Source organism: Pimephales promelas, chromosome 21, assembly GCF_988280905.1.
Source record: "Pimephales promelas chromosome 21, fPimPro1.hap1.1, whole genome shotgun sequence".
Classification (NCBI taxonomy): domain Eukaryota; kingdom Metazoa; phylum Chordata; class Actinopteri; order Cypriniformes; family Leuciscidae; genus Pimephales; species Pimephales promelas.
This window is the reverse complement of record NC_142789.1, coordinates 16,960,957-16,981,981: the sequence shown is the minus strand read 5'-3', so window position 1 is coordinate 16,981,981 and position 21,025 is coordinate 16,960,957. Positions and strand designations below refer to the sequence as shown.

The 21,025-nt window shown below is 35.4% G+C and overlaps 1 protein-coding gene across 1 annotated transcript; it reads left to right on the top strand.

Moving 5' to 3' along the window:
* The first annotated feature begins 654 nt into the window (after positions 1-654).
* nampt2 (nicotinamide phosphoribosyltransferase 2) lies at positions 655-20,575 on the top strand. The gene is made up of 11 exons (XM_039673621.2): positions 655-916; positions 3,901-4,036; positions 5,032-5,135; positions 5,281-5,409; positions 7,461-7,619; positions 10,927-11,057; positions 13,847-14,072; positions 15,235-15,354; positions 16,654-16,794; positions 16,895-17,020; positions 17,912-20,575. The coding sequence occupies exons 1-11, from the start codon at positions 866-868 to the stop codon at positions 18,083-18,085; spliced, it is 1,497 nt and encodes a 498-aa protein (XP_039529555.1). The 5' UTR covers positions 655-865; the 3' UTR covers positions 18,086-20,575.
* The last annotated feature ends 450 nt before the right edge of the window (positions 20,576-21,025 follow it).

Sequence of the window (21,025 nt, the reverse complement as noted above, 5' to 3'; positions counted from 1 at the left end):
GAATGTCAACAAATTATCTGAGTGACTCTCAGCTTAATTGCATCTTTTTGAATGTTAATCACTATTGTCTTACAATAAAAGTGGGCTTGTTTTTAAAAGCTTTTGAGATATGAAAAGAGATTAGATATGGCAGTTTTCCAGAAGCAGATTAGCCAGTTTAATACTGGCAACAATTCATGTTGATTACATTTTTAAAAAGGTCTGTTGGTCACGTCATTGACCCTTCACATAACCGCCATATGCAAATCCCACCTGAATCTATGTCGAAATCTCACCTAACAATATTATAAAATGTAAACGTATTTTTTTATTATTATTTAATAATGTATATCATTAATAGGCTAACCTGCCCAAAGTGCCAAACACCTCTCTGAAGAAAGACCAAGATAAAACATGCAAATGCTTATGTTGGTTTAAGCTTATAGGTTTTGTTTTGTTTTTTTCAGCAGAGATAGCAAAACTGAAAGTGCTACATTCAGTTTTAGTCTACCCTTTCCAAGAAAGCGAAACTTTAGCCTTTGAACCCAACAGGCAACAAAAGCTTTTCAGCGATCAGGGGCGTTTTCCGCTTTCTGATGTTATGACTCCGCCCACTCTTACATCACCGAGCGCGAGCCAGCGTAGCTTTCATACGTCTATTCTGACTCCGCCCCTTTTCCACCCCGTTGTGTCTGATATTGGACTATGCGACCTATACGTGCGAGTCCTCACATATACAAGATTCCGAGGTGATCGTATTTCACCACATTTTCTCTCGGGAACCCGAAAGGCATTGAAAAGAAGGTTATTGAGACTAGTGGCACACGGCTCGGACTACATAGGCTACATACCGGAGCGAAACCAATTCGCTTTTACTTTGTCCTCGATGATGGCAGCTCAGGATTTCAATTTTTTACTTGCGACGGATTCTTATAAGGTAAGAATCTCCTAACGTTAGCTTCAGTCATTCGACAACAGAAACACAAAGGCGCATTACAGTACTTAAGTTGGCCGATTCTGACAGTGGATCTTTGTGCTGCTGCAGTCGTTATGTGCGGTAAAAAAAAACAACAACTTTGACCTTGTGAATCTATGAAGTCTAAATGAAAACGTGGTTCAGATTAACCTACAGATGTGTAAAAATCGGGATATTTCTTCTTGTTTTGTTGAAGGGTGTTGTGTTAGTTCAGGTTCGTTTTAAATGCCCCACTCATTGAGCGCTGAGCAAGGGGGCGTGGCTAATGCGCAATGACCTCGTGCTGTTTCAGCTTCGCCAAAGGCCACAGCGGGTGACGTCACGCAGCAGTCAAAGAATCGAAACTCATTTTTGTTTAAAACATAGTTAATTTAACCAATAACCACGCTATTTTTCTTTAAGTGTTTATTATGTTGTATAAAACTGTTAGAGTACCCAAAGATAATAAAACAAAATTGTTTTAGTAAAAGTAGCCTGTCAAATCAAATCATACTAGTTCAAGTATAGTAGTTGTGTCTTTTTGTATCTGTTATGACATGTCTACATGATTCCTTATCTGGACCTTCCACGCAGACTTACAACAAGGGACAAAGTGAAATTGAACATGGTCATGAGGCTAAACTGGTCATGAGGCTATTAACGACAGCCGGGCAAAAAATTGACATAAAAACAGTACACTCAGCACTTTCATTTATAGTTGTTAACTAAAATTCATCAACAACGTTCAGTAGGTTCTTCAAACTCAAAAGAAAATTTGTTTGCATTTCATGTAGGATTAAATGGCTTAATACATATTTCTATGTGATTGGATTAGACTATTTGTTTAGATTTTTTTCTCTATTTTTAGATTATATGGTAACATTTTACAATAACATTTCATTTGTTAACATGAACTAACAAGGAAAAATACTTCTACAGCATTTATTATGTTAATCTCAACATTTACTACATTTTTTAGATCATATATGTTGTATGCTAGAGTTAATGCATATAACTAACATGAACATTTTTATTAACTAATATTGTCAAGGTTAATAAATGCTGTATGGATATATTGCTAATTATTAGTTCATTTTAGGTAATGCATTAACTAATGTTAACAAATAAGACCTTACTATAAAGTTGTACTGATTTTATTTAAAGTTGTATGAAAAGTATTCTACAGAAAAAAATAAATCTATACATGTTGTATTACATAATGCCAGGTTTTAATGGTTTTTACGGCAGTTTTGGATTTTTGAAATTCCACCTCTGTAATTCTACAGCATCGCCAATGCTGAATGGCTAAGGCTGTGTAATCTTGTGGCTGTGCCGCAAATCCCATCTAAATCCATGTTTAAATCTCACCCAACAATATTATGTATGTATTGATCAAATGTATATTCTTTTTTGATTTTACTCTTTTGATTTCAAATTAATTGAATGAGTTTGATACCCACCCATTTTCATGTCACCCTCTCAACATTCCTCAAGTGGCGCAATCCATTCATCTGAGCTTGAGTAGTCAGTCGGGTTTGGGCTGATGTTCAGGTCCACTCAGAGTTCCTTGGAAAGCTCAGCAGATTTAGTTAGATGTGGAACAGCCAGCACTCACACAATTATCACATTTACATTCAACAAGAGAATTGTACAATGCAGTATTGTACAATCCCCAAATTCCATTATGGGGATCAAGAAAGTATTTGCCACGTGTTTTATGCTTATTATGCCGCAGTGCAATGGAGGCCAGCAGCTTTTTAAGTATTACATTTGTGTCCAGGATAAAATGGCAGGTTTTTGCTATAAACAAGACACTGTTTCAACCCATCCCAGCTGTAGCATGACAGTATCAGTGTACAGTAAACAAGACTTTGATGAAATGCAGAGAGATCCATGCACACAGCTTGAAGTTAACAGATTCACAAGACTGTGGAAGCGATGCAGGTGTGCATTTCAGATGTAATGGGACTAAATTTTTCAATGTCATAGTGAAGCATGCTACCGTTCAAATATTTGGGTTGGGGTCATTTTTTGTTTTAAAGTAATTATAATTTTTTACAGCAAGTGGACATTAGGTTTCTCAAAAGTGGCAGTTTATAATGTAATAAACAACATGACATCGTGACTTTTGCATCACTTTCAATTCAAGTGGTGTGTTATCTATATGCATTTTGAGCTATCCGTGTGTATGCGTGCATGTCTCTGGCGTTAAATGTCCGAGCGAAACGAAGCAAAATGTAGATCTACATTTGGGGAGCAATATTTTTTTTTCCTAGGATGGTAGGGGAAGACTCATTAATCATTTTAACTCCAGATATTGACGGGTAGGTTTAGGGACAGGGTTGGGGTAGGTCATATGTAATGTAACGTTAAGTCAATGGCGTTCATAAACACGCTGAAAAGCGATTATCTGTGTTGATAGCACGCCAAAAATGGAAATACGAATTGGCGTGTCATACATACGCCATTTCATGAGATCAGTCTGTAATAAAAAAAAAAATTATTTCAAATAAACGTTGAACTTCATCAATAGTTTATTCGTCAAATAATCCTGAAATAAATATATCACAGGTTCTATAAAAATATGAAACTGTTTTCAACTCTGGTAATAACAAAAAACGTTTCTTGTGCAGCAAATAACCATATTAGATTAATTTCTGAAGGAGTCATTTCTGAGTGAGTAATGATGCTGAAAATACAGCTTTTCCATCACAGAAGTAAATTACATTTTAAACAGAAAACAGATATTTTATATTGTAATAATATTTCACAATATTCCTGTTTTACTGTTTTTTAATCAAATAAATACATCCTTGATTAGCATAAAAGATTTCTTTCAAAAACATCTTACCAACCCCAATCTTACCAACCCCAAGATTTGAACAGTAGTGAATAATTAATGGGGATTGGCGATTTTGTGAGTGTGTAAACAATTCTAATCTTCACAACCCCTCTCTTCTTTTCAGATTACCCACTACAAGCAATACCCTCCCAATGTCAGTAAGGTGTACTCCTATTTCGAGTGTCGGCACAAAAAAGGGACGCAGTTCAGCGAGGTGGTGTTTTTTGGCCTCCAGTATCTCCTGAAGAAATACCTAGCAGGTAATTTAATCATTGTATAACTCCTGCAGTGATCACAACACTATTGTTGGCTCACTTGGACACACTGTTTGTTTTGAGTTTGTTCATCTATTGGCACGAACAAATTGTTTTTTCATGTACATGTTTGGCTAATGGAAAACTTGTCCCAAAACCGGTAATGGCTCACATTCAAGGACAGTTATAAAGGAGTAGTCATGCAGTCAAAACTCTTCCAAGGTGGAAGAGTTTATAAATGTAAGGTTAAAAGGGATCATTTGCCCCACAATGAAAATTGTGAAGAAGGAAGATAAACACACCCCCAATGAAATCCATAAGCTAGAAAATGCTAATTCGTTACATCGGTATGTAACAGGAAGTTAAACTGGAATTGCTATCGATTCTTTCTTTTAGGAGAAAATAACTTTTTAAAACTTGGCAGACCGTTTACATTAACAAACAGCTCTATTACACACTGCATATTCGAAAAATCTTTTTATATTCAAAGTGTATTTTTGGGGGGGCCGTTTTGACTCTTTTACCCTTTTCATTTTTGAACAGACCAGGCCTGTTAGAGTAAGTAAAAATAAGCAGATTACATTGTCATCAAATAAGTGTTAGAGTTACATAAGGCTAATTCAAAGTGTTTGTTTCATGGTGTGTTTCAAACTACAACCATGGACAGAACGTGTGAACAGCAGCCTTTTATTTTGTTTGTCTCCACCATTTAATTTCTTTTTCAGGGACACACTATTTGTACTCACGCTTTGTACAATGAATATTTCATTTAAATTATTCTGGTATTGCACTTTATTGCATTCTTATTGGAAGATGTCATGTCTCTTGTAAACTTTCAATTAACTACAGTACATAGAAAGTGACTCTTGATAGCTGTAGTGTTTTTATATTTCCCTTTTTTTTTGCTTTACACTGAAATTTAAAATGCAAAACAATTCTATTGTTCATGTGTGCTCATCCTAGAATCTCTGAACTCATGTACTTGTCTAAATATCTTGCAGGTCAAGTTGTCACAGAGGAAAAGATTCAGGAGGCGAAAGTCTTTTATCAGATGCACTTTAAACAGTCAGTGTTCGATGAAGAGGGATGGAGAAAAGTTTTAGAGGTACAAATAGAAGTTCATATAAAACTCAAAAGTTTCTTTTTAGATATTTCACTATTACATGACTTTGAAGTCTGCTTACTTTGTTCCGGAGATGAATGCACATAACAACCACCTGCCTTCTTTCTGTTCCTAATTGTGTTGTCAGAAATATGATGGCCGCCTTCCAATCCGTATCAAAGCAGTTCCCGAGGGAAAGATCGTCCCCAGGGGGAACGTTCTTTTCACTGTGGAGAACACGGATCCAGATTTCTTCTGGCTCACCAATTTTATTGAGGTATTACCTGTCTTCTTTCGTCTTGATTTTTGTTTTGTTTTTATATTATAAGGTAGCCAATGCAGATAAGGTAAAGGCAAATAGTATACAAGAAGTCATTCCCTATATACTATATATTCCCTATATACTATATATATATATATATATATATATATATATATATATATATATATTATCAAACATCTACACTTTTAAATCAGTACTGTCAATAATGATTCTGCAATAGTGACAGTAAAGACATTTTACATACAGTATTTTAAATAAATGATGTAGAATCCCTGATTAAAATGTCAAAGTTTTCACAAAAAATTTTAAGCAGGGAAAAAAAATGTCAACATTTATGATGGTAAGAATTTTTATTTATTGAAGGATCATGTGATACTGGAGTAATGGCTTCTGAAAATTCTGCTTTACCATCACCTGAATAAATGACATTCTAAATATATATTATATTAGAAAACAGTTCTTTTAAACGGTAATATTTCACAATAATATACTGTTTTACTGTATTTTTGATCTAAGAAATGTGCCTTGTTGAGCATTAGACTTTTTTTTCCAAAAACATCTTTCTCTCTGTCAAAAACCTTTTAAATGGTATTGTAATCTAAGGGCAAAAAAACAAACATTTAATCAGATTCCCTAAACAAAGGATCCCCTCAAGGAAGTATCAATGTCACATGATCCTTACATATTTTCATGTTTGTATGTTTGAGACACTACACAAGCTAAAATAAGGGTAACACTTTACTTGAAGGGGTGTTCATAAGACTGACATGACACCTTCATAACCATGACAAGACATGTTTTTCGTGACCTCAACTACAGTGGCATTAATTGAATTTGTCATTAAAAAGTTATAAGTCAAAACCAACCACATGACCGTTTAATGTAATGTTAACCAATAAAGCTAGGTCAATTAATCTGCTATGTCATGTTTATGACAGGTTGTGTTGTCTAAGTAATGTCAAGTTGTCATGACAAAGACACTGACAGGTTATGATGTATATGCACACCCCTTCAAGTAAAGTGTTACCAAAATGAATGAATTTAAAGCAAGGCAAGTTTTTTTTATATAGCACATTTCGTACACAATTATAATTCAAAGTGCTTTACTTTAAAACAATCAAAACAAATAAGAAAAATTAAAAAAGTTTAGAACAAAAAATAAAATAAAGTACTGTACAAACAGTCGGACGAACAGTGGCACAGTGCTCATTCAGTAAATGCATAGCTAAACAGAACCGTTTTAAATCTGGATTTGAATGTGACTCCTTTAGGAGCACACCTGATCTTCTCTGGAAGCTGGTAAGACTCAAAGAGGTCCTATTTGAAGCAAAAGATTGTTTTGCTACAACAATCTTAACTGCAACACAAATCCCCCATGAATGTCTCACTGTCAGCATAGTCCATCAACCTGTTGGTGTGGCACTTTACTTCATATTGGATGATTCTGCCATTCTGTTGTTCAGGATGACAGCAGGCTTTGATTTCCAGCATGCTCCTAGCCGCTGATTCTGGACAGAATAACCGAGGGGGGTTTGGACAGGCTGGTGGGGTCAGTGAGGGCATGAGTTCATTAGGTTCTGACCTGGACTGCTGTTTCTATTATCATTATGAAGACACATCTCAGGTCTCAAGATGCACACAGTCCATGATGAACATTATTTTACTAGTTAATTTCCCTAATATAGAATTAAACCTTTGAAGGTTCTTGCATTTGGCATATGCTTTTTTCGCAAACGGTTTAAACCCATCACTTTGGCGTTGAAAGCTCCATGCTCTACTGTTTGAGGTACAGGAACACTGTAGGTGCGTCCGAAATCGCGTTCTGTCAGCTTTTCAATAATTCCAGTTTATGTATTGATGTCAAGACCAGAAAAAACACATAGATCCAAACATAATCTTTTTCAGTTCCTAAGGAGCCACAGATCAATGAGTCGTGATTTAAATGGTCATGATGGTTTCAGGGCCATAAAAATTGAGTGCAATTACGAGCCATCTTTGGTGTTCTCCGACGCACATGTGATCGTGTGTACACTCTGTCCCTACAGACGATGCTGGTCCAAATGTGGTATCCCATCACCGTGGCAACAATCTCCAGGGAGTTCAAAAAGATTCTGGCCAAGCACCTCAAGGCCACGTCAGGGAGCCTGGAGGGTCTGGACCTCAAGCTGCATGATTTCGGCTACAGAGGAGTGTCTTCACAAGAGGTACATAGACGTGGGTCAATAATTCCACTTCCTGTTCAGGACAGTGTTGTTCAGTTAGTATTTTAAGTTCTTTTCACCATTATTAGGAAAAAATGCAAGGGATTGGGCCTCCGCCGACCCCCAAAACACAATCTTTTATGTATTTATGACTACAAGTGACTATATAAAAAAAACTAAAAAAGGACTATCACTGATTACATGACATTATTTCGCCCGTATTTCTGTAGGCATTCACAGCACACTTTAAAGAAGACCCTACAAAGCACTGAAGTATCTTTAAAGTCAAACAGGAAGTGCCTCCAGTGTTAAAATCTCTGCCTGTATTCTTTTTTTTAGCCCTGAAATCAAAGCTCACGCCGAATGGGGTCTTTCTCTCGTCAGTGCTTTTTAAGGAAGCCTGGTCTTCTGGGGCAAATGAAATCAGATATCACTTGGTGAAAGCAGAAAATCAATTCATTATGAGACAAGACCATTCCATTTAATCAAAAAGAGATCAGACCTGGCCTTTCGATACGCACACGATGCAGACCGCTCTCCTTTTCTGTGGATTTCAAAAGGTAGGAGCCCTGATTGCTGGCTGTGTTTGAGTGAGGTTGTCACGCTGATGGGTTTTGGGTCGTCGGGTGGTGCTGTTTGAAGAGTTGTGTGAGTCAAGGTGACTGTTTGACTCTTGAATCGGTCCGTCTGTTGTGTAAAGGTCAACTCTGCCAGGTTTCATCTATATCACACAGTGGCAGGTTCAGGTGTTGGGTGACTATAAGCAGTGAGTTTGTTAGTGAGACTGGCTGGGCGTGCTGGAGGTGAGTGTAGGAGACCTTTGTGTGTGACTGTGTATGAAGGTGAGGCTACTATATTCTAATGAGGTGTGACATAACCCCTCTGTGGTGCCCTTTCCAGACCAGTATGCCATCATCTAAAACTGGAGATGGTGACCGATTAGAAAAGGTGCATTTTCCATTCCAATTGAAAATATGATTAAAGGTTTAGGTCACATAACAGGCTGGATTTTAATATTTTATCTTATTAATGAACTTAAACCAATTCTTTATTCAAGGCACAAATAAAGTGATGGTCAGGGGCATAAGTATACCTTGCTAGATTCAAACTTGTTCATGACACTTTACCTTTGTTAAAAAATAATAAAGGTTTCTCTAGGATTTGAACTTACAACCTTTGTAGGCCAATAGCAAATATAATTTATTTAATTTTTTTTTTTACTTTAAAAAAAATCAAGGCTTTTCAGAGATTTGAACTTTCATCCTTCGTAACCACATAGCGAATTTAATACCACTGTAATATGACTGTACTGAAAAGATTTATATTAAAAAAATTATTTGATTTATTACTTCATTTTATGATTTAATTATATATATATATATATATATATTTACATATATTTATTTTATTTTTTTAGAATCAAGGTTTCTCAGTTCTCTTCTAACATTTGAAACCCCATAGCAAATATAATACCACTGTACTGAAAATGTTTGATTTGATTAATATATATATATATATACATTTTATGAATTAATTTAACCGTTTAATTTTGCTAAAAAAAATCAAGGTTTCACAGAGATTTCACAGAGATTACTTGCAACCTTTGTAATCCCATTGAAAAATATAATACAACTGCACTAAAAAAAAAAAAAAAAAAATTCTCAATTTTATTTTCATTTTAATTTATTCTTGATGGTTTAATTTGTTTCTGTTTTTTTTTTTTTTTCTCCACTCTCCCTACCAAACCTTGTCATTTATGTTGAGCCACTTCAGTAATGATCAATAGTGAATTTCATGTGTTGGGTAATGCCTGTCCAATGAAAAAAAACGGACATCTGGTCAATGGTGTTATATCTGGGTTTATGGAACATTTCTCATTTAACTCTGTCAGTGTTGTATTGCTATTGTGTCTATTTAAGCCTTTTTGATCCCTGGCGATTATAAAAAATGTATGTATTACAGGGCTTTGTAGGTAAAGTAAGTGTTAAAACGATTTCAAGAAAGATTTTAAGGAACAGGATGAAGGGAAAAACATCAGAGTGGAATCTAAGAAAGCCGGAAGCGTTTCTCCCTCAGCTGCTGAAAACAGACTAAAGCATGCTGTGTAAAACTATCAAGTCTTCATTAGGGACAGTGGGGTATTGATAGTGTATTTTCTATGTTGTGGCTGACTGGATTAATGATGGCTTCAAAGGAGATTAATGGTGCCAAACAGAGTTTAATGCCTCTGATACTCAGGGTTCCTGCTCACTCTCCATCACTCTTTTCTGATCAGGGGACAAGCAGTGATAGATTTTAATGCTTTTAAAGTAGTAGTTCACCCACAGTGAAATATCTGTCCTCATTTACTCACCCTCAAATCCTTCTAAATCTGCACGACTTGTATTCTTATGGGGAAAAACAAAGGGCAGTTTCGCAAAAAGCACTAGTATCAGTATCAGTGTGATTATTGTTAACTAAATCTATTATATATTACATGGAAAAACTAGCATTTAAAAAACTTAAATGAGAAATGTTGCCATCGATGTACAAAAATTACTACAGAAAAAACTGATATAAAAACAAATGAAAGATAAATTGACTATTTAAAATGACAAAAGCACATAAAAATATTGCTCAAACTTAAACTGATACAAACAATGAAATAATTATTATTATTTTTAATTTAAATATTAATAGTATACACATAATACTAAAATAATGCTGGCATTCACTGTGATTCGTCATTGATCTATCATATTGCACGGGGCTCTTGACAAAGTGACAAAAAATACATGACATTACATGAAAATGTGTTGAGAAATAAATGACGCAGTTCCTAAATCCTTGCTGCAATTAAAGCTGCAGGCTAAAGCCTTGCTGCGGATCTAATTTCCCTGGGTTAATATATATAAAGTCCAGATCTCTTCAGTTCTTTAATGAAAAAAAAAAAAATAGCCTCAAATTCCCATATAAATATACACCATGTTGTAGATCAAGAAATATTGATGCTCACCTCAGGAGGCTAAAAACATTTTGCTTGGAATCAAATGTGTTCACTTTTCAGAGCATCAACCTTCCCTTGACTATCACAATGAATGAAGTGAGACACAGTCAGTAACCCGAGTGTTAAATCAGGGGAATATAGGAAATGTCTTCACACAATTGACTTCAAAGGTCAACTTCTCTCTTTTTATTTGCTTCTTAAAAGCCACTGTCTATAATTCCGTTACAAAAACAGGATCAAAATAATGTGAATTGGCTAATGTTGTCACATTGACAGGTTCAATGACTTCTTTCTGTTGTGTTCTTTCACTCTTTACTGAACTAGTCGGCAGCACTTGGTGGAGCTGCTCATCTGGTGAATTTCTGCAGCACAGACACAGTTGCGGGTCTGCTGATGGCACAACGGTACTATGCATGTCCTATGGCCGGATTCTCCATCCCTGCTGCAGAGCACAGGTAATGCACATTATGAACTTACTGGACACTTATTTTGTCAAGGCATCTCCGAATTTGTTTGTGTTACATCCTGCCTGAAACCTGAGAAGCTGAAAGAAGTCAGCTTTATGACACTTTATTAAACTTTATAACATGATTCAGATTCAATTTCTACTAAGACATAAGTCATTATAAAGCTTAAATAAAATAATATATAAATAATCAAATTAAAATTGCTAGAACTTAAACTGAAATAAAAATATAAAGCTGTATAGTAATATAAAATGACAAAATTACTGAATAAAAAATGAAATCTGAAACTGTAAAAGCTATTCAAAATTGTAATAAATACTACAATAGTATTAATAATACTAAAATAACATTGGTTCAAGACTGTTATAATTTAGGTAATTAAAGGGTTAGTTCATCCAAAATGTAAAATTCTGTCAGTAATTACTCGCCCTCATGTTGTTCCAACCCCGTAAGACCGGAATACAAATTAAGATATTTTTGATGAAATCTGAAAGACATTGTTAAAATATATATAGTCTGAGTGACTACAGTGGCTCAATCTTTATCAAGCGACGAGAATACTTTTACAAAAAAAAAAAATAATAATAATATACATAGTGAAACTGCGCAAAGCTTCTGTGTTGTATGTCACATGCATCACACACATCGGCCAATAGTGAGCCTACGTGTGACGTGCAACCTAGAAGCTTTGCATAGTTTCACTATGTGAAATCTCGAGGCCCACAGAGGAGGAAATGTATAGTTGAATAAAGTCGTTATTTTTGTTTGTTTGTTTGTTTGTTTGTTGCGCACAAAAAGTATTCTCGTCACTTGATAAATTTAAGATTGAGCCACTGTAGTCACTCAGACTATATATATTTTAACGATGTCTTTCATAACTTTTGGGGCGGCAAGTTTTGATCCCTTAAGGCAGTGTTTCCCAACCCTGTTCCTGGCGGCACACCAACACTGCGCATATTCTTTGTCTCCCTAATCAAACACACCTGATTCAACTCATCAGCTCATTAACCCATCTGATTATGAGCTGACGAGTTGAATCAGGTGTGTTTGATAAGGGAGACAAAGAATACGCGCAGTGTTGGTGTGCCGCCAGGAACAGGGTTGGGAAACACTGCCTTAAGAAGCCTATGGAGGAGTGATCCAGCTCTCAGATTTCATCAAAAATATTTTAATTTGTGTTCCGAAGATGAACGAAAGTCTTACAGGGTTGGAACAACATGTGGGTGAGTAATTACTGACAAAATTTTCATTTTTTGGGTGAACTAACCCTTTAATAATGCCGTTAATGTATGTAGCCCGTCTAAAGCCAGTTTTAATTGAATTAATTAAAAGGAAAATTATCTTTATTAAAAAATCTGTTTAAAATAATTTACACTTTATTAAAAACATTTACTTACCCTTATATTAGTCCAAACTCGTATTACTTTCTTTCGTCCCTGATACACCAAGGAATTATTTTATTTTTTTTAAGAATTTACTGTTGCTTTTCTCTTTGCTTTGTAAGGAAAACTGGGTTTGTTTTAACATTATCTAACCTCCCCCCTTTGTAGATGGATGTTTCTTTTAAGAAACGCTGACAAAAACTTTACAGTTACCCAGAATATGGTAAATATTTAAAGGGATAGTTCACCCCAAAATTAAAATTCTGTCATTAATTACTCCAAACCCATTAGAATTTTGTTCATATTTACAACACAAATGAAGATGTTTTTGATGAAATCTGAGAGCTTTCTCTAGTCTCTGTTGATGCTACGCAACTACTCTTTTGACGCTTCAAAAACTTCATAAAGATAAAATGGAGAGACACGATTTTCTGAAGAGACACGATCACTTTATATGATGAACAGGTTTTTGTTCACATATAAACATTCATCAACTCACACATCGGTTATGATTTATAGAAACTTATGTTCACTTGACATGCAAGAACCAGCACGTTTGAGGTTTGTTTTCGCTCGTCAAAAAAGTGTGGTTGTTCCCTGAGCAATGCTTTGAAAGGGTAGATGTCAAAATATCAGTCAATAGCAACTAAAGTTTTGGTCTGTTTATCACTTGACTTCAAAAGACAAAAGATATAGCTAACAAGCTCTATGGACCACTTTCTCTTTGAAGTTTTGAATCCATATTCACTGTGATTTACATTTTTGACCAGTCTTTAGAATTGAGTTCCACAGGAGAAAGAAAAAAATGAAATGTTTACAATCGAATTTTCACTTTTGCCTGATCTATCCCTTTAAGACTGACTGGGCGCTCCCAGTTAGACAGTTAGACAGCTGCCTTCGGTTGGAAATAGCCAACATCTTGAAATTCAACTCTGACGTTCAACACCTGTGTGTTAATTTGCATTTGTTCCGTTGATTCTAATTTGTTCTATTAGTAGCTACGCATTCATCCATCTCACAGCTGTAGTCCCTTTTGTCTCTGATGTTGATTTCTCAGTAGAGCTCTCACTCTGTCCTTTAAATCACACGACTTCTTCTGTGACTTCATTCCAAGTTCACATTTAAATTTTGCAACCATCACAACATTCCATTTATCAGTCAACCGGAAGGTTCCTTGAATCGCTCAGGGATTTTTATAGCTCTGTGACTAAGGATCATTAGACACGAATGACTCATAAGCTGCAAATGATTCTATCTAATTCTTTGTCTGGCAAAACTCATTTATTTTAGCCGTACCCTTTTGCTTACCTTCAAACTAAATAAAGCACTTTGTTTATAAGTGTTTCAAATCATTTGACGAAGGTTTGTCTCACTTTGTTTTTCCGGTCTCTGTAGTACCATCATCTCCTGGGGCAAGAGCCGAGAGAAGGACGCATATGAGTGTCTGCTGGACCACTTTCCTTCTGGGCCTGTAGCTGTGGTTAGCGACAGTTATGACATTTTTAAGGCTTGTAAGCATATCTGGGGGGACAAGCTGAAAGAGAGAGTGATGGAGAGGAGTGAGGATTCTCCCCTTATCATTCGCCCAGACTCCGGGGACCCCGCTGAAACCCTCATTGAGGTGTGTGTATCATGTACCAAGTGTGTTGGAACTGTAGGAGTGTTTGATACAGACCATAAAGCAGCTGTATTAATGATTGAGCTTTATTTTAGGGAAATAAAGACTCAAACAAATTGCTTTGCTTGAAGCTTTTTCTAGCACTGTGCTGCATTGTGACTTTAAATTATGTTGCTTTGACGCCTGTCTGAAAGAAATGCCTTAAAGGAGTAGTTCACTTTAAAAAAAACTTTTGCTGATAATTTACTCACCCCCATGTCATCAAAGATGTCCATGTCATTCTTTCTTCAGTCGAAAAGAAAAGGTTTTTGATTGAAAAATATTCCAGGATTTTTCTCCATATAATGCACTTCAATAGGAACCAAACGGTTCAAGGTCCAAAAGACAGTTTCAGTACAAACTGTTCAAAGGGCTTTAAATGGTTTCAGACGATGAATAAGGGTCTTATCAAACGAAACGATCACTCATTTAAAAAAAAAAAACTAAGTTTAAGTTTTGTAAGCTGAAATGCTCTGTTGGGGTTAGGGTTAGGGTGTGATGCGCGTTCGGGACTCTCCTATTCGAACTCGTTCATTGAAATTAACAAATCTTTTTTCCGAGTCAACTTGTTCATTTCGTTCGTTGAATGAACCAAATGACATGAAAAAAGATTCGTTCATTTTGATGAACGAGTTCAAACTGGAGAGTCACGAACGCGCCTCACAGAACAGAGCAAGGTGACCATTTGAGCTTATAAAACTTAAACTTTGTTATTATTTTTTTTTAAATGAGCGATCGTTTCGATTGATAAGAACCTTATTGTTTAAAGCCCTTTGAGCAATTTGCAGTTTGCACTGAAACTGTCTTTTGGACCTTGAACCGTTTGGTTCCCATTGAAGTTCATTATATGGAGAAAAATCCTGGAATGTTTTCATCAAAAACCTTAATTTCTTTTCGACTGAAGAAAGAATGACATGGATATCTTGGATGACATGGGGGTGAGTAAATTATCAGCAAAAGTTTTTTTAAAAGTGAACTACTCCTTTAAGATTTCGATTTTATTTGCTTGTACTGTGGCATAGCATTGCTTTCAGATTAGTGTGTTGCTCGAGTTTAAATTGATTAGCTGCATTCTTGAATTCCTACTTTCTTCCATTCTAATTTTTCTCTTCTCTCTCACTTTTAGGTGATAAAGATTTTGGGGGAGTGTTTTGGATGTTCTCTGAACTCAGTGGGTTACAAGGTGCTCCCATCATACTTGCGCATTATCCAGGGGGATGGAATTGATCTGAACTCGATTAATGAGGTAAACTAAACCTCAGACCAAGAGCGAAATTACTATGCACTACCATTCAAAAGTTTGGAGTCAGTAAGAATTTTTTTAATGCTTTTATTCAGCAAGGATGCATTAAAGTGCTTGAAAGTGACAGTAAAGACATTTTATAAATGTTACAAATGATTTCTATTTCAAATAAATTATATTCTTTTAAACTTTCTATTTATGGAAGAACAACATTTAACCAAATCAGCCTATTAGAATGATTTCTGAAGGATCATAAATATATTATAGAAGGATCAAATATATTAACACAGAAAACGGTTATTGCAAATTGTAAAAATATTTCATAGTATAACTGTATTTGACTGTATTTTTTCATTAAATGAATGCAGTCTTGCTGAGCATAAGAGATGGTCCGGTGTGATTTACAGTGATGTGCAAAACTCTGAAATCTAGAAGTCCTTAATGAAAAAATCTAATTTGTTATATTGATCATGTGAGCGAGCTCCTTCATACAGATGGGAAGATATTCTTACTTTCATTGAAGCACAAGATGCTCATTTGATCCTTCTCAAAGAGAAATGAAATTTCTGACGTTTTGCAAAAATGCCATTTTGGACCTCATTCTAGATGTGCGCTTATGACTAAAAAGCTGTTCCCAAACTTTTTAGAGTGGAGTACCCCTTGAGACTTTTGACACCCTTCTGCATACCCCCTCTCTTCCACTTAGACTGCAGTCACACCTTTTCCACTAAATGGATACCCCACCGTTTTTTCATATTAAACTGTTATTCCCTTAACTAAGATGAGTTGATAAATACCTCTCTCGTCTTGCTGTGAAACTTTGATAGCATTTAGATTAGCCCAGTTCATTCATTAGGATCCAAGCAGAGAAGTGACCAAACAGAGTGAGTCATCGAGTCATTCATTCATTCAGTAACGAAGCAAGTGGCTGTATTTAGTTATGAACGAGTCATTGAATCGTTGACTCTCATGATTCGTTCAAAGCTGCAGATTTTGCAGTTTAGCTGTGGCTATTGTTAGAACTGTTATTTTGCAAAATAATGTTTTGGTCTTCGAGACTTCCACAGATATGTACACGTTTTAATGATATCAGGATGTGAAGAGAGTTTAAACCAGTATAACAAAAAATGTGTATAAAACAAATTGCCAACCCTACCTTTAGGTGTGTGGAATAGTGTGTCCAGGGGAAAATGTGATACTGGCTCTGAATGCTTATTAACCATTTATGACTGCTAGATTATAAATATTATTACCGATTACACGTTCTCTGATCATAATTACTGTTTATTTTGGCCAGTGCAGATTCTGCAGAAACTGACCGATGAGGGCTGGAGTGCTGAAAATGTGTTTTTCGGTTGTGGAAGTGCTCTAGTGCAGAAAATCAACAGAGACACACTCAACTGCGCTTTCAAGTGCAGCTATGTGGAGGCCAATGGCAAAGGCGTGAGTTGTTGTTTTACTTTCAAAACATCCTGTCAGAAAATAAATGTGAGTTTGTTTGTTTTGTTTGTTTTTTACTATCATGTCATTTGTGTTCGCGTAGATGGACGTCTATAAGCAGCCAGTCACGGACCCATCTAAAGGATCCAAGCGTGGACGTCTCTGTCTGAGGAGAAACTCAGATGGCTTCATTGAGACAGTGGAAAAAGGAGCGGGAAAACCAGAGGAGGTTCGATAAGCTGTATACACTGTAAAAAGGGGCAACCTCCATTTGGTACCTAAAAGAGCTATTTCTACTTGAAAAAATAGCTATTCCATAAAAAAATTATGGACAAAGTGTCCGTGACATCACCCGTAGGTTTCTGAAGGTTTCAAAAGGGGCGGAGCTGGCCGTCACTCATGACATTTGACATTTCTACAGTGAAAAACCAAACTTGGAAATCTTGCTGATACAACAACAATTTATTGTTATTTATAAACAACATAAATGTATTTAATTGTTTAATGGCGTATTTAATTTATGTAAATGGTAAACAAGAAAACAGCTCTGATATTTTCTTTTCAGTCATACTTTGATATGTTTACAAAAAAAAGTACACTCTGGTTTGATTTGGGCATGTAGGCTACCTGTCTGTGTAGGCTATTACATAAACTAAACGAAAAGCTTATATTCGGACTAGTTTGCTAGTTTTATTTATTTATAAAACATATAGTTTTACCCAAACTGAATAATTAACACAAGTTTAAATGGCTAAATCTTGTATAAATATTGTTGAGTCTTATTTATTTATTTTTCTGACGTAGAATACTCCAGTTCTTGTTAAAACACTCTAGACTAGGGTCTAAGGGTTTGACTCTCTTTTGGAGCCAGTCAATGAATGGCAGTTTAAGTCACTTCCGTGTTGGATTCTAGAAAGACCGGAAGGTTTCAGCATCATTGCTCCAGTCTTCAGTGTCACACGATCCTTCAGATATCATTCTAATATGCTGATTTGCTGCTGAAGAAACATTTAACTTTATTCAAATGTTGTGGATGTGAAATGATAAATGCAAAATCACATATATGGTGATATTCCCCTAATTTAGTTATCCTTATTCATATATGGTCATCTTTTTGTAGGACATGTTGGTGACAGTGTTTGAAAACGGGACCATCCTGCAGGAGTACACTCTGGATGAGATCCGTAAAGCTGCTCAGCTTTGGGAGGATGACGTGAGCCCTCCCCAGCACAACAAAGAGGACGACACTACTCTGGACATCCACCAGAAGCACATAATGAATGGCGTGCATTAAGAAACACAAAAATGCACACTGTTCTCAACACTGCCGCTCTCAGACCAACCACACTGACCTATTCCATCAATACATGAGTATAGCAGAACACAGTGCTGCCAAAACACTATACAATTACATATCACATCTGACTTTTAGACTTGTTTTGCAACCCTTAAGCTTTGGATTTGTTGGACACATTTTTTTTTTTTACATTTCTAGCATGAATATGTTTTAGCAGCATACTGACGGCAGGGTTTGCATTCGGTTGATTGTAATGTTGTTAAAGGATCGCCTGGGAGTATATTGATAAATGAAGGAAATTTCATTTGAGGTGATCTAATGATTGCATCTTGGCTTCTGTACCAGCACATGATTCTGGTTTCTGACGGGACGTACACTGAAAATACAAAAATTCTATTTAAAAATCAACATCTGTTTAACTTTTAAAGGATTTGGGGTGTTCTTTTAATTATTTTTGAAGATGCCCATAATGCCAAGATAGCAAAGAAGCATTTTTATTTTACAATTCCACATGTTGTGTTCAACATATAGATACAGACTTGAAGATTGGCCATCAGCTTTATGTCTTCTTGCTGTTAGCCTAGATAACTCCCTTAAAGTTGCTTCTTCACATTTCAGAATAATATATATATATATATACATTTTTTTTTTTTTTGTAGAAATGAAGAAGTGTCTTCTCTGGAGTTTGATAGGATGTTAAATTGATCCTGATATTATGATTACACTCAAGAATCAAACGTTTTCCTGATGATACTTTTAATGTGATTTATGTGGAGTTGGTTTTAGACTTCCATCTGAGATGCACGGAATACATCATACGAACACTTCAAAGTGTTCTGTCTCCATACAGCTGCTGATGGTGCCTTAAAAACCACTCGGACCTCAATGCCAGTCACTCATTCTTGCTTTGCCTTTTCCTCACATCATTTTTCACACTTTAAAGGGACAGTTCACCCAAAAATGAAAATTCTGGCATCGTTTACTCACTCTCGTGTTTGTTCCAAAACTGTATCAATTTCTGTCTTCTGCTGAACACAACATGATATTTTGAAGAGTGTCGGTAAACAAACAGTTGATGGTCCCCATTGACTTCTATAGGATTTTCTTTTTCAGACTATGGAAGCCAATGGGGACCAACCATTCAGACACCTACATTCTTCAAAATATCTTCTTTTTGTGTTTAGCAGAAGAAATTCATACAACTTGAGTGAGTAAATGATGACTTCATTTTTGGGTGAACCTATCCCTTTAATATTGTTCATCACGCTCATCCTTCCCTATGCACTCATGTGACTCACATAAGAATGATGTTCAGTGATTGCTTTTTTCTGTTGCCTTATGTTTTTTGCTGTCAAGCTTTAGTCATCTGTATGCTGATGCTGAATGAGATGTGCAGTGGGTTAAATAACGGTGTGTACACTGATTATTGTCATCATCTTGGTGTTCGATCATGGAAAGCAGTTGACCCTACCTCTTTTTTTTTAACCAATAAGACTATGTTAATATGACGTGATGATCATTACACTTAAATAGCATCTATTCTATTGTGTAAATATTCTTTAATGGTAGTATGAATGATACATTTTGCCTTGAAGTTTTAGCGTTTCTGTTGCTTTTTTGTTTATTTTACAAAAGTGATATTTTGAATGACAAAAAGTTAGAATATAATAATAAATATAGATTGAACTACTATCTTAACATTTAACATGTCTCATCATTTCATGTTAGGGTGTGCTTTTGAAAAAGTAAAGGAGCCTAATGGTTTTGGGGTTGAAAAACCATGGTTTTGTAAATGGAAACAGAATATTTACCAAAAGCCCTGTTGGCCATGTTGGTGCCAGTATGTCTGGATTCTGTCCCAGTTTTTAATTGGGTAAAAACAGTGTTCCCTTTTGGACTGCCATCTTCCTTCATTGCTGTCATAGCAGAAAAGGAATGGAATGCCAAAGGAAGAAATGTGACTTCCAGAATGATAACAGTTATGGGTTGATTTGCTCTGCGTGTTGTTTTGACTTAATAGAAAGGCCCATATTTACAAATTCCAGTTAATTTGAACAAGTTATCAGAAGATGGATTTGTTTAGCTGTGTAATGTTTTATTCTTGCACAATTATGTAAAATGTACTTTTTAAAGCACATTCTAGTTGGAATACCGAAGCTGCTACTGTCATTGCAATGTATTGTTGAGTTTTTAGTTTGTTTATTAAGCAGGACAGCAGAGTTTAGGTGAGTTTGTTCATTTAACTTTGTGCAGCATATTTTGTATAATGCAATTTTGTCCACAGACCGAAATAGTCACATTCATTGTATTTAGACAAGGTTGAATTGTGTAAGTGAATAAGCATGTGTACAAGAAACAAGACATTAGACTCAAATAATAACTATTCTAAAATTGTGCATTACCGATAAAACATTTTGGTCGGTGAGATTATTTTTAAAAATGTTTCTGAAAGAAGTATCTGATGTTCAGTCACCAAAACTGCATTTACTTGATCAAAAATACAGTACAAAATGAATATTGTGAAAAATCAAAATATAAATAACGTTTCTTTTTTATATTATTTCTTATGATGCCAAAATAGAAATTTCAGCAGCCATTCCATACAAAAATGCTGATTTTTGTATGGAATGGAAATTTGTATGGAAGAAACGTGTATTATTATCATCAGCATTGAAACCAGCTGCTTAATATTTTTGTGAAAACCATGATACAAGAGAATTAATTTGAAAAAAATCTTTTGTAATATTATAAATGTCTTTAATGTCACTTTTGATCACTTTAATGGATCTTTGTTGAATAAAAGTATCAGTTTACAGTATGTTTTTTTTTTAAGAAAACCTATAATTCTATGGTGTTTAATTATAATAATCCATCTGATTCAAATCATTTGCATAAAAAGAAACAATTCTTTATGAATGCTGGGGATGTTTTTGTTCA